This window comes from Aquarana catesbeiana, linkage group LG03 (assembly GCF_042186555.1).
Source record: "Aquarana catesbeiana isolate 2022-GZ linkage group LG03, ASM4218655v1, whole genome shotgun sequence".
NCBI lineage: Eukaryota > Metazoa > Chordata > Amphibia > Anura > Ranidae > Aquarana > Aquarana catesbeiana.
This window is the reverse complement of record NC_133326.1, coordinates 259,796,488-259,811,398: the sequence shown is the minus strand read 5'-3', so window position 1 is coordinate 259,811,398 and position 14,911 is coordinate 259,796,488. Positions and strand designations below refer to the sequence as shown.

The 14,911-nt window shown below is 42.2% G+C and overlaps 1 protein-coding gene across 2 annotated transcripts in view; it reads right to left on the bottom strand.

Moving 5' to 3' along the window:
• Positions 1-14,911, bottom strand: part of OSBPL8 (oxysterol binding protein like 8) — a 411,605-nt gene that overhangs the window by 162,323 nt on the left and 234,371 nt on the right. For both annotated transcript variants that reach the window (XM_073620008.1, XM_073620009.1), the window contains exon 5: positions 7,150-7,287. In XM_073620008.1, coding sequence (XP_073476109.1) covers positions 7,150-7,287 — 138 coding nt within the window. The remainder of the gene's footprint in view (positions 1-7,149; positions 7,288-14,911) is intronic.

Genomic DNA, 14,911 nt, shown 5'->3' with positions numbered 1-14,911 from the left:
AATTAAGGGCCCCCCTTCTCCCAGTTGGCCTTATGGAATAGTTTACACAGGTCCATTAAAACTATGCTTTTTACCAGCTAGGAAGTTTCCTCTACTGTCCCAGTTGAACTGCAGGATACAACTGTTTTGGAGTCTTTAGACCAGAGTTTCCTGTTTTACTAAAACGTTGTAATGGAACCTTGATTGCTACCCCATTAATGTACATTGACTTGTTTGTCGAGCTTTTATCAACGACTATTAATGGATATAGTTGATTGACATGTTTTGTTCCTTGCTTTTTTGTATAATCTGCATTCCTTAAATAAAGAATTAAAAAAAAATGAATCAAAAAGGATTTTTGGTTTGTGGTGGTCAGATGCAGTGTATTTCCGCATTGAGTTGAGGCACTTTAGAAAGGTCTTGCCTAACAGACTGGATGTAAGCTGATAAGGGGGAGAGAGGTTAATGGTAAATCAAGCGTATTCTGGGAAAATCTATTAGAAAATACATTTTAGAATTTATCTGTAGCCCTTTTATAATTTCCAAGTAGACCTGTTGCCATATAAGTCACCCAACCACCCACCCCAAAAAAGACATAAAACATAAGAAAAGGCATGAAATATCTACCTTGGCTAAAGAATCGCATGGTATTGAGCCTTCTCCTGAATGGGAGCATAAGAGATCAGACTGCCTTTTAACAGAGATCAAATAAGCAAATGCCTAGGCACTGTCAGGTGACTAGCTGTCATGTGATCTTAAGCTGGATACACATTATGCAATTTCTGTTGTTCAACTCTTCCTTTAGATTTACCTTCAACTATATAGTGCAAGGACCTGCTTGATTACATACAATTTGAAAATGTTTAGGTTTGACCTCATATTATATGGTTTTGGTTAATCTAAAGGAAAATTGTACAAGAAAATTGGATACAAATTGTATAGTGTGTAGCCAGCTTTAGAGTAGAAAGTTCTGCAGATAAGGATAATTTAGGAGCTTGATATATTTTAAAAAAAAATTCACAGCATGATCTGAGCAAGGCAGGAGGGTCTAGCATGACAACTGATCCACTTTAACTGAAAAATGAAGAAAACAGCTCTATAGAAGTCATGAAGATAGGCATGCAAACATCATATGGGATGCAGAAATAAGCCTAAAATTACAAATGCAAAAAATGCATGATTCAAGCAACAATAAAATATTTGAGATATCTTTCAAAATTCATATTTGCATGCTAAAGCCTGATTCTGTAAGAATAAACACTTTATTTATCATAGTGCATTCTTCTTGTGGAAGTGAAGCTTTACTTTTGCTTGTTCAGGACTCATTTCATTAATGTACATAGTCATTCTGGGGTTTTTCATAACTATTCACAACAGTCCCAACCAAATTTACAATGTCTGCACAACAGTTTTAGTATCGCTGTTATAACAGCTGTATTTCCTCACTTGGACTGCTTTGCGCAAGATGTTGGTATTTAAAAATCAACAGTAATAAAAATAAGGAGACGCACTGGTACCATAAGAAACAGCTTACTTTCTCTAACTTTAATATTTAAAATTGGTAGACATTTATAGTAGGTAGCTGCACTATGAATCATGTAAAAGCTCTTTAATTGCATAGTACCTACCCGTGACCACTTTGTGTCTACAAAGATGTGTTCTAGAACATCAAACAAAAACATGTATCCAAAGTGAGTGCTTAAACCCTCCAATGAAGTATCTACGATGAATTAGGTCTCCCAGTGTTCCCTGTATGCTATTGTGGTGGGAAAGGTAGACTTGTTGGGGGTAAATTTAGTCAGTAATCCAATCAGGACAAAAAAATATCCATGCACCACATCTGTAACACCTTGTGAGAAGATGAATATGGTGCAACACGAATGGTTATAGGAAAATGCTTTCAAATTCAGTGGGTGGGGAGTAATTTACACCAGAATTGTAAAATAAGGCATTGTCTCTAATGCTAGCCATACACCTGTCGAAAAATCATTCAAATGAGTTTTGGAAAAACACATAGTCCTGAGAGCAAACGATTTTGCCATCATTTAATGACCGAAATTTGATCGATAAATCGTTCAACTAACATAACTTGATCAATTTTTTGTTTGTTTTGTCACATAAGCACAGTGCAAACTGTTGGGGCGAGAAACACATTAACCTTTCAATTTTATCGTCCATTTGGCCGAAGTTCTCCAAACTTTTCCTTCGATTTTTCGGCTCAAAAACGTCACAACCGATTTGTGCCCATTAACTAGACGATAAACGAACAAACTGTCCAAATGACAGCTTTTCCAACGATTTTTCGTCTAGTGTTTGGCCACCATAAGGCCCATCATACAATCAGTTTGAGTCTCCAAGCCATGAGTGGCACCAGAAGTCTATTTTCTGTGTTGTCAAAACTGTAAACCATTACCAGAATAATAAGCCACATATACAACTTATTAGATGCTAGATATAGCAACCAGCTTCACAAAAATGAATTCACTAAGACAAGGGTAGGTGCGGTGGAAAAAACATTTCCTTTTCTGATCACATTTCAAAAGGAATTTAAAGATTTCCACCATAAACTTAAGGTTTTTGTGGGTTTGGAAAGTGTGAGTACAGAATAGGACTTCTGACAGGATCTGCATTTGGGTTGGAAAGATTTCCCTTAAAGAGGAAGTAAACCCTGATGGCTTTTACTTCCTCTTTATTCCCCTGCAAAGTAAAAGCAAAATGGGCTAGGATGCATCGTATCCTAGCCCATTATGTGGCACTTACCTGCAAACGAAGACCGTGATGTCCCCGCTGGTGGAAGCATCCAACTTCACCCCTCTTGCTTCGGGGATGCAGACTCCATCTCTGCGACTGGAGCCACGTGGTGTCACTCCTGCGCATGCGCACGGGAGTCACCAGTCACGGCACACGCTGGGGAAGAAATGGCATGGAGGGCCATTTCTTCACTGAGCATGTGCCGATGACCTCATTGACGCACTACAAGGTAAAGATCTCCTAAACGCTGCACGTTTAGGAGGTATTTTCAGTACATATAGATAACCCTTAATATAGGCTTACCTATATGTAAAAATGTCTCAGGGGGGTTTACAACCACTTTAACTTTCTGTTTCATATTTCACAGACATAAAAAGTGAGATGAAATCTCGTCAAAGTCAGGGAAAACTGCACCTATGACAGCTGTCTCATAAACAAGTTTCCCCATTGGTAGGTGTTACTCCAACTGTTGCTGCTGTGACAACTGCAACATTTTAGATGAACACTGGCACTTCAGTGAAGCAAGGATTAATTTCCACAGCATGAACCAGATGACAAAAAACAACAGCCAGAGGTTCATCTTACCTTTTCACATTTGCTTCAAAACACCACTTTTCCAGCCAAACACCTACTTTTTATTTGTGACACGTTCCAATTTACATTGCAGGAAAAATAAATAAATAAATTTTATTTTATATATATATATATATATATATATATATATATATATATATATATATATATATATATATATTTTAAATTGCAACTTACATTTTCTACTTGTATACAAATTCTACTTAATTTTCCCCATCTATATAATGTTAAAGGAGGAAAGGAGGGGGCAGGAGAGTTATGTTTACCATAATTAACTATCTGTGTTGTGCTGGCAAATCTCACTATCAGTTGTAAACTAGATGTACACATTGCTTGTCCTACAGTTGGGTACACACTACAGCTTCGGTTGGAGCTGCTGTACCAACCACACGAGGTTGGTCCAATTATCTCCCCCACTCAGCTGTTGTGTTCTGACAGGTGGACACTCTGATCAGCGCTCTCTGCCATTGGCTGAGCATGCAGATCGGGTGTCGGACGGCTGCTGGCTTTCCGGCATGCACGTCTGACAGACCGACATAGAAACGTAGACTCAATACGAATTTTTGAACCGCCCGTTGTCTCCCGACATTCCGTGGGCACAGGGCTTAAAACAAAGAGTTAAAGGCCATCTCTCAGGAGGACAAAATGTCCCCTTGCAGTGGGGCTGCCCCTGCACTGCAAGAATTAAATTACTTTTTATGTCTAGGGTCTGTGAAAAGCACTTATCCTTACTTGATACTCCACTCCCCTGGCAACCGGCACTCTTATTTACTCCCCCATGCTCCAGCAGTAGACTGTCCCTTAAGCATTTATTCCTTGCAGTGTGGGGGCAGCCCCACCTCAAACAAGCATTTTTTCCCCCTTTCAGCTTTATAGATCTCAATGCTGGAGTGGTACACTGGGGTTGATTTGCTAAAACTGGAGAGTGCAAAAAGAGGTGCAGCTTCCAGGTTTTTGTTTGTCAAAGCTTAATTGAACAAGATGAAGTTAGAAGCTGATTGGCTACCATGCACAACTGCACCAGATTTTGCACTCTCCAGTTTTAGTAAATCAACCCCATTGGGTGTTATTGCACTTATTTAAAAAAACACCTCTACATTTGTACCTCTAATTGCACATTTCTACATTGTTTCCCCGAAAATAAGACCTAGCGTGATTGTCAGTGATGGCTGCAATATAAGCCCTACCCCCCAAATAAGCCCTACCCTGTTTCCCCGAAAATAAGTCCTACCCTGAAAACAAGACCTACAAGGACTTTAGGGCTTATTTGGGGGGTAGGGCTTATATTGCAGCCATCACCGACAATCACGCTAGGTCTTATTTTGGGGGAAACAGGGTAGCTATTCTAAACAATTTGAAGCTGTCTTTAGAGTTTGGTGTATAAACCTACTACTACAAAAAAACTAGAAAAGTAAGATTTATTTTAATTATCAGTAGGTATACTGGGTACCGTATATGCTTGAGTATAAGTCGTCCAGAGTATAAAACGAGGGTGAGAAATGCAGCAGCTACTGTAAGTGGAAAAAGAGGGTCAACAATGCCCATCTGCAGCTATATACCTCCCTGTGCCCTGTGCATGTGCGTATATGTGTCCTGTGCATATGTGTATATGTGTCCTGTGCATGTGTGTATATGTGTCCTGTGCATGTGCGTATATGTGTCCTGTGCATGTGCGTATATGTGTCCTGTGCATGTGCGTATATGTGTCCTGTGCATGTGCGTATATGTGTCCTGTGCATGTGCGTCCTGTGCATATGTGTCCTGTGCATATGTGTCCATGTGTATATGTGTCCATGTGTACATGTGTCCTGTGTGTATGTGCATGTGTCCTGTGTATATGTGCATGTGTGCATGTGTCCTGTGTATGTGTGCATGTGTCCTGTGCATGTGTGCATGTGTCCTGTGCATGTGTGCATGTGTCCTGTGCATGTGTGCATGTGTCCTGTGTATGTGTGCATGTGTCCTGTGTATGTGTGCATGTGTCCTGTGTATGTGTGCATGTGTCCTGTGTATGTGTGCATGTGTCCTGTGTATGTGTGCATGTGTCCTGTGTATGTGTCCTGTGTATGTGTCCTGTGTATGTGTCCTGTGTATGTGTGCATGTGTATGTGTCCTGTGTATGTGTCCTGTGTATGTGTCCTGTGTATGTGTGCATGTGTATGTGTGCATGTGTATGTGTGCATGTGTATGTGTGCATGTGTATGTGTGCATGTGTATGTGTGCGTGTGTATGTGTATGTGTGTATGTGTATGTGTGCATGTGTATGTGTGCATGTGTATGTGTATGTGTGCATGTGTATGTGTATGTGTATGTGTATGTGTATGTGTGCATGTGTATGTGTCCTGTGTATGTGTCCTGTGTATGTGTCCATCCTACCTGTGTCCTGTGCATGCCTCCGTGGGCCGCTCTGCACCGATCAGCGTGTGCTATTACTATTCGGCGGCCATTCACTGTTCAATAGCCGCGCCTCCTCCTCGTCCGTGATAGGCAGAAAACTCAATTTCCCAGCGGTCAGTCTATCACGGACATTCTCTCATCCTAGGCTGTACACTGATTGCTGGGAAATGGAGTTTTCTGCCTATCACAGACGAGGTGGAGGCGCGGCTTTTGAACAGTAATTGGCCGCCAAATAGTAATAGCACAGGCTGGCCGCTGTTTGCCTGCATGACACGCTGATCATGTAGGCAGACAGCGGTGACTCGAGTATAAAGTCAAGGGGAGCACTTTCGGCCCAAAAAAAGGGCTGAAAATCTCGACTTATACTCGAGTATATACGGTAAATGGTAAACACATACCCAACATACTGTATAGTAGGGGTTTTTAAAAACTTGACTGAGAAGTGGGAAAAAAATTTAAGGCCCCTTTCACACATGCGGACCATTAATTTCATCAGTTCAGTCACATTTTTTTCAAAGAAAAAACTGAAGTTTACCTTCAGTCTTTACATCCACTACCAATGCAAAAAAGGATACAAAAACAGACCATTTGTTCATTTACATCCTTTTTTTTTTTTTTTTTTTTTTTTAACGGAACAAAAATAAAGCTTCAATCTGTTTAAAAAAAACGGATGTTGATGAACGCTGATGTAAACTAATGTAAATGTATGATCATCCGTTTAAATCCGTTCTTCCATAGAGATGTATTGATATTTATTTTTCATCTTTCAATGGATGGATGGATGAAAAATGGACTAAGGGTCCGCATGTGTGAAAGGGGCCTTAAGTTCATCGTAGGATGTTAGCCTCTCCCCCCTATAACTGATCAATCTAATTGTCTGTTAGCAGTCCCCCACAGGTGGCACTTGCCCCTGTGAGGAACCGGATTTCCCCACTTGCTTCACCAAGTAAAAAAATAACAACAAAAAAGAAGAAAAAATACAGGACAGTGGATGTTTTAAGCTATACATAATTTATCAATCATTTCTCTTTCTTCTTCTCTTCTTTTCTTTCAAGACCAAAAAAAAAAAATTCTTATTTTTAAGACAGCAGCTAAAATCCATTCAACATTTAAAAACGCCTTTGCAGTTTAATATACTCCAAAAATTCCAGTGGTGTTTAAAAAAGAACACTTATTATCCTTCAAAGGACTCTGGTACCATGCTCCACCACACTTCTTGGCATCAGTGCAAATTACATCTGCTATATCCTGTACCAGCAACAATAAAGAGCCTAAAAATAAAACATCATCTAAAAGTAAACACAGTACAAGGTCACACGTGGCAAAAAGCAACAAACGCTAAGCCTGGCAGTGCAGAACGTAGAAAGAAAACTTTTTTTTGTTTAAGGACACAAGAATATGAACTGGATTTCAAATATAACTTCTTACCATGACTGTGAATAATTCCTGGGCTCAGCGTAGCTTGGACTAAGTCTTTGGTAGGAGAAAGGTATGCATCTTTACCCTGACGATGGCTCATCTTTGCCGGTGGGATCACTGGAGAATCATCACTGCTTGTGATGACAGCTGGAACAAAATAAACACATTACAAAGCTTACTTCTCTTTTGTAGACTGGACTGTATAGGAACATCTAAAATTATACCTAAAAGGAATGCATTACATGATAAAATGTAAGATTATTTGCAATCTATCTTTATTTTTTTTTTCAAGAGAACCTTTCCTTCCTCCATAACAGTTGGCACCGAAATACCAATTGTCTGCTGGCACCCAAGACTAGGGAAAGGTGACATCACTCCCTTTGTCATGTGACTGTGCTCAGGTCTATCAATTGGCTGATAAACCCAAGCACAGAAACATATGAGGTCACATGTTCTCCCAAACCTGAAAAAGTGGGAATTTTGTACCAGCGGAGGAGGAGAAATAAGAGCAGGGGATCACTGGAAAGGTGAGGGAGTATCAGGCATTTTCACAGACACCTAGCTTGTCCTTATCGGGGTAAGTGACAGCGATTCTTATAGACCTGTCTTAGATTAGCTGTTGGAAGATGCCCGTTATTACCTTTATAAGCAAGACAACGCACCAATATGCAATTCCCAGAACCTGAATTTACTTTATTACTAGGGGTCCAACTTCCCTGACTAAGCCCCTTCTCAACTGTCATTCCCCTATCCAATAAGAGCGCCTTATTGACTATTCTCTTATTTCTTTCACACTACTGTGATGCAATGTACTGTGAATTGGATCCGTTGTTTTTTTTGTCCTGTGTTAGGTGCGAATTTGCCTCGAGTTTTGAGGCGGACAGGTGCGAATTTACCGCAAATTTCAGGAGGCAGACAGTGAACAATTTTCAGAGATGTGAACTGTGTGCTGTGATTTTACTGCAAGTTCAATTGAAGCCTATGAAGATAAAATTCCCACTGCACCATAGGAATTTGCATTGCACTCGCTGTCAACACGCACAGCACCCTTTTTTTCTTGCACCAAATTCGCAATGCATATATGTGAACCAAAGCCATGGAATACTATGCTTTTCACATGACCTGTGAATCTGTGTTTTCCTAAATGCATCAAACCCGCTGTGAATTTACATTAGTGTGAACCCAGGCTTAGTCCATACCGCCTCTCTGAAAAGCTATTCACAGAGATACAGCTGCTTTCTGAACCCTGAAATCCTCTGACAGGAGAACTGTATCTTCACACAGCAGTAGCTCTGCCCACCCCTTCCCTCAGCTGTCCATTCACAGAAGACTTTGTATTTTGTGAGTGGGTTCACATAATGCACAGCACTCTGAGAATGGGCAAGAGGAACAGAGCTGTGGGCAGATCGACTGCACACAAACCTGCAATTGCAGCAGCAGAGACCAGATGGTCCAGCAGTGGAAGTGAAGCGAAGGCTGTACTTATGGGCGCTCAGTAAAATGAAAATTGGAATTTAGAGAGATAAGTTCACAAGATGTATGTACCTTCTTAAATCGAACCTATAGAATCTGGCTCATTTTAGAAAGTGGCTGAATTCCTGGAGCTTGGCTTTAAATTTATCAGCCCTGTGACGCTAAGCATTATACTCACCATAGCATCTGCCATGTCTGTTTGGAACTGGGTGGTCAAGGCAGGACCATCTGCCTATTTTTACTGCCCCCTTCTGCCTGTGTGAACAAGGCCCTGCTGACTAGAAGCACAGACACAGCAAAGAGGGATAATGCTAGATTCACACCTATTTGTTTGCTGTAGCTCACATTTGCGCAGGCACAACATTCCATTCATTTGAACGGGCTGCAGTACATGCAGTTAACACAGAAAAAAAGTCCCTGCGCCTTTTTAAAGACCCAGCCACAGGGAAAGCACCATGCGATTTCCTGCACCTAGAAACGCCCTGTGCTTTCAGATGTGAGGGGGTGCCATTAAAAATAAATGGCAGGTCCGCCCATCTGCAAAAGAGTTGTGCGTGTTGGCTGCCATTTACACGCTGTCCAGCACCCGCAACAGTGCGAACCCAGCCTAACAGCTGTCACAGGCAACAAAGAAAAACTAGTTTAAAAGAAGCTTTTGGTGCCTGTAAATGCAACAGCAGGGAGGCATGTTGAGGTATAAGACCTTAGTACGAAATAGTGAAAATATTTTTAATAAATGGACACTTACCAGTCCAAGGATCCTGTCCTCACCCAGGCTAGTTCTTCACTAGCTTCTGGGTTCCTGGCACCCTAACTGTGGGCAGCCGGCTGTGCGGCTTTCGGTTTCACAGCCGGCTGCCCACTGCTCTTTGTGAATGGTCTCACGGTCTTCTGGAACCTGTGATGTGTCCCAGAGGATGACTGGAAGAGATGGGGGAAGAAGAACTTCCCCTCGGACTGCCTAGTCAAAAACCGAGTACCAGCTCCACCCCCTCTAAAATTTCATGTCAAGTTAGGCAGAGGATGGGAGGAAGGATGTCTTAAAACAGAACTTCCCAGCTTTGGGTGGAGTTTCGCTTTATGTTTAAAATACAGAAGTAAAGAAATCTACAGTACTATTACACAGCCATGCAGAATATAAGAAATGCATAAGCCGAAGTCACGTGCTGAAATGAGTTTCCGGTGGGGGTATCAAAAAGCATGAAACTAATGGATGGATAAATACATTTGTTTGCCTAATGCACACATGTCCCAGATTTAAATAGAAAGCCATGCTGAGTTGCTGCGTTTCATTTGTTCGGGCCGATTAGAGGCAATTTTTACAACCCATTTGTGTACATCTATGTAATTATGGAAGTGCTTAAGCATATTTACAATCTGTATTGTGTTTTGGTCTTTAGGAGCAAAAGCTGCAGGTAGGCACAATTTCTATAATCCTACAACAGATCGCATGTATATATAAAGGAAATAAGCCGTGTCCTGGCACATTTGGAACAGGCCCTGAGACAGTTTAGAACACTATATCGGGACTAAAACTTTGGTTATAATTTATTTTTAAATAAGACATCTAAGAGACCTCAGTTTTATAGTGCCTTGAAAAAGTATTCACACCCCTTGAAATTTTTGACATTTTGTCATGTCACAACCAAAAAATACCTTTATGTTATTGGGACTTGCGATAGATCAACACAAGGTGGCACATAATTGTGAAAAGGAAGGAAAATGATTTTCAAAATTTTTTACAAATAAATATCTGAAAAGTGGGGCGTGCATTTGTATTCAGCCCCCATCTCCCTGAGTCAATTCCTTGTAGAACCACCTTTCGCTGCAATTACGGCTGCAATGCTGTTTGGGTATGTCCCTACCAGCTTTGCACATCTAGAGAGAGTCAAATGTTTGCCCATTCTTCTTTGAAAAATAGCTCAAGCTCTGTCAGATTGAATGGAGAGCGTCTGTGAACAGCAATTTTCAAGTCTTGACACATATTCTCAATTGGATTTAAGTCCGGACTTTGACTGGGCCATTCTAACACATGAATATGCTTTGATCTAATCCATTCCATTGTAGCTCTGGCTGTATTTTGCATTAGAGTAGTTTTCCTGCTGGAAAGTGAAACTCCACTCCAGTCTCAAGTCTTTTGCAGACTCTAACAAGTTTTCTTCTAAGATTGCCCTGTATTTGGCTCCATCCATTTTCCCATCAACTCTGACCAGCTTCCCTGTCCCTGCCAAAGAAAAGCATCACCACAACATGATGCTGCCACAACCATGTTTCACAGTGGGGATGGTGTGTTCAGTGTTAGTTTTCTGCCACACATAGCGTTTTGCTTTTTGGCCTCATCTGACCAGAGCCTCTTCCCCCACATGGCTTCTCGCAAACTGCAAACGGGACTTCTTATGGCTTTCTTTCAACAGTTGGCTTACTTCTTGCTACTCTTCCATAAAGGCCAGATTTGTAGCGTGCATGACTAATAGTTGTCCTGTGGACAGATTCTCCCACCGGAGCTGTGGATTTCTGCAGCTCCTCCAGAGTTCTCATGGGCCTCATGGCTGCTTCTCTGATTATTTCTCTTCTTGCCTGGCCTGTCAGTTTAGGTGGATGGCCATGTCTTGGTAGGTTTGCAGTTGTGCCATACTCTTTCCATTTTCAGATGATGAATTGAACAGTACTCTGTGAGATGTTCAAAGCTTGGGATATTTGTTTTAAAACCTAACCCTGCTTTAAACTTCTCCACAACTTTATCCCTGACCTATACCTAGCTGGTGTGTTCATTTGCCTTCATGATGTTGTTTGTTCACCAAGGTTCTCCAACAAACCTCTGAGGCCTTCACAGAACAGCTGTATTTATACTGAGATTAACCACTTTCCTACAGGGCACTTTCACCCCCTTCTTGCCCAGGCCAATTTTCAGCTTTCAGCATTGTTGCACTTTGAATGACAATTACCTGGCCATGCAACACTGTACCCAAATTAATTTTTTTATCATGTTCTTCACACAAATAGAGCTTTCTTTTGGTGGTATTTAATCACTGCAGGGTTTTTTTATTGCTTACTTAAAAAAAAAAAAAAAAACATTGAAAAAACTTTGAAAAAAAAAATTCTTAGTTTCTGTCAGTAAATTTTGTAAAGAATTACTTTTTTCCTTCACTGATGGGCACTGATGAGGCTTCATTGATAGTGCCACCTCATCAGTGCCCACCAGTGCTGGCATATTAGTGCCACCACATCAGTGCAGTCTAATATGTCAGCACTGGTGGGCACTGATAGGTGGTACTGATGGAAACTGAAAGGCAGCAGTGACTGGCATCACTAATAGGCACGGGGGGCTTTACTGTAACCAGGGCACTGATGAAGGACGGGAGAGCAGTACACAATAATGTGTGTCTGCAGGCAACAGTGAAGCATGGTGGAGGTTCCTTGCAAGCTTGGGGCTGCATTTCTGCAAATGGAGTTGGAGATTTGGTCAGGATCAATGGTGTCCACAATGCTGAGAAATACAGGCAGATACTTATGCCTCATGCCATAACATCAGAGAGGCGTGTAATTGGCCCCACATTTATTATGCAGCAGGACATCAACCCCAAACATACAGCCAATGTCATTAACCACTTCCCTACCCGCGTATATACATATGACATCCACAGATGGGATCTCCCATCCTGGGTGGACGTCATATGACGGCCTCGGGTTCCCGGCCATCTAGGGGGTGTGCGTGCACCCGCCGCGTTGCTCGGGACCCGGTGCCTGTGCCCGGCGGCCGCGATGTCCGCCGGGCACCCGCGATTGCCCGCTAACCAGGCCGGACCGTGGATCTGTGTGTGTAAACACACAGATCCACGTCCTGTCAGGTGAGAGGAGACCGATCTGTGTTCCCAGTACAGCGGAACACTGATCGGTCTCCTCCCCTTGTACGTCCCCGCCCCCTACAGTTAGAAGCATTCCCTAGGAAACACATTTAACCCCTTGTGTCCCCCTAGTGTTAACCCCTTCACTGCCTGTCACATTTACACAGTAATCAATGCAATTTTATAGCATTGATCGCTGTATAAATGTGAATGGTCCCAAAAATGTGTCAAAAGTATCCGATGTGTCCGCCATAATGTCGCAGTCACGAAAAAATATCGCGATCGCCACTATTACTAGTAAAAAAAATAAATAAATAATTTTTTTTTTTTAATGCCATAAATCTATCCTGTATTTTGTAGACGCTATAACTTTTGCACAAACCAATCAATATACGCTTATTGAGATTTTTTTTACCAAAAATATGTAGAAGAATACGTATCGGCCGAAAATGAGGAAAAAATTTGTTTGTTTTTTTTAAAAATTGGGATATTTATTATAGCAAAAAGTAAAAAATATTGTGTTTTTTTCAAAATTGTCGCTCTTCTTTTGTTTACAGCGCAAAAAATAAAAACCGCAGAGGTGATCAAATACCACCAAAAGAAAGCTCTATTTGTGGGGAAAAAAAGGACTTCAATTTTGTTTGGTTACAACGTCACACGACCGCGCAATTGCCGTTTAAAATGCAACAGCGCTGAAAACTAAAAATTGGTCTGGGAAGGAAGGGGGTGAAAATGCCCGGTATTGAACCGGTTAAGCCAGTGGTTCTCAACCTGGGGGTCGGGACCCCCTCGGGGGTCGAATGATGATTTGCCAGGGGTCACCGAATCAGAAGTCACCAAATAGCTACCGTTCCTGGAGCCTGCACTGCTCTCCCAGCAGGGCTGTCCCTGAAGCCTGTGGCTGCCCATCAGGGCTGTCCCTGGAGCCTGTGGCCACCCAGCAGGGCTGTTCCTGGTGCCTGCGGCCACCCACTTAGTCTCTTCGCAGCTGCCCATTCAGTTCACGGCATTGCTGGGGGACAGAGACTAGAGGTCAGCTGACTGGTGAGAAATGTGAAGTGGGAGGGGCTGGAGGAGACCCTACCTCCTGATTTCGGCATAGGTGTCACTGCTACAAGACACCACAAAGTCGGAGACGCAGTGAATCCGGAGACACAGCGTGTAACACTACCTGTCATTATAGTTGTCATTAAAAGTCCCCACTACAGTTCTCAGATCAGCAGATGACCTTGATCAAGGGCACCTAAGTTGGATGATCAGAACTCCCCCCAGCATTATCACTCATCCCATTCCCCTCACCCCCCCAGCAAGGACTTAGAGAAGGAATAAAAATAGAGAATACATGGAAGGGAGAGGGAAAAGAGGGGGAGGAACAAAGGAAAAGGGAGAGAAAGAGTAATGCCACGTACCCACAACCGGTTTTTCTGTTGGAATAAACTCTGAAGGTTTTTCCGACGGAGTTTTGACGGAGTTCCGCTGAAACTGTCTTGCCTACACATGATCACACCAAAGTCCGACCGTCTAGAACGCGGTGACGTACAACACGTACGACGGGACTAGAAAAAGGAAGTTCAATAGCGAGTAGCCAATAGCTGCCGTCTCGTACTTGCTTCAGAGCATGCGTTGTTTTTGGTCTGTCGGAACAGCATACAGACGAGGGGTTTTCCCGAAAGGGATTGATTCCGTTGGAAAGCTTTAAAACATGTTCTATTTCTAGGTCCATCAGAATTTTCAAAAAAAAAAGCCAGATGAGGCCCACACACGATCGGAATGTCCGATGAAAAGATTCAGTCAGACTTTTCCTGCCGGAAAGTCCGACCGTGTGTACACGGCATTAGAGAACAAGAAAGACGGCTAGAGAGAGGGATGGGAGAAAAAAACAAGAAGTTAGGATAGAGAGAGATAAAAGGGAAATAAAGGAGAACAAAGAGAGTGGTAAATCCTAAAATGTACCATAAGGGGTTTTAATACTGTACGAGTGGAAGGGACTCAGGGAGCGCTAAATGTCCGTGGGTTAGAGATGCAAATTACTTGTCTTGCCTTGGGTGCTGACAACCCACGCTACGAAAATTTTACTGTTAGGGGTCCCCCAACTTGAGAAATTTTATCAAGGGGTCACGGCACTAGTAAGGTTGAGAACCACTGGGTTAAGCACTATCTTCAGTGTAAAGAAGAGCAAGGAAACATGGAAGTGATGGTTTAGCTCCCACAGAGCCCTTATCTCGATATCAAGTCTGTCTGGGATTACATGAAGAGACAGAAGGATTTGAGGCAGCCTGCATCCACAGAAGATCTGTGGTTAGTTTGCCCAGATGTTTGGAACAACCTACCGGTTGAGTTCCTTCAAAAACTGTGTGCAAGTTTACCTAAGAGCATTGAAGCTGGTTTGAAGGCAAAGGGTGGTCCCAACAAATATAGTTTTGATTTGGATTTTTCTTCTATTTTTTATCAAT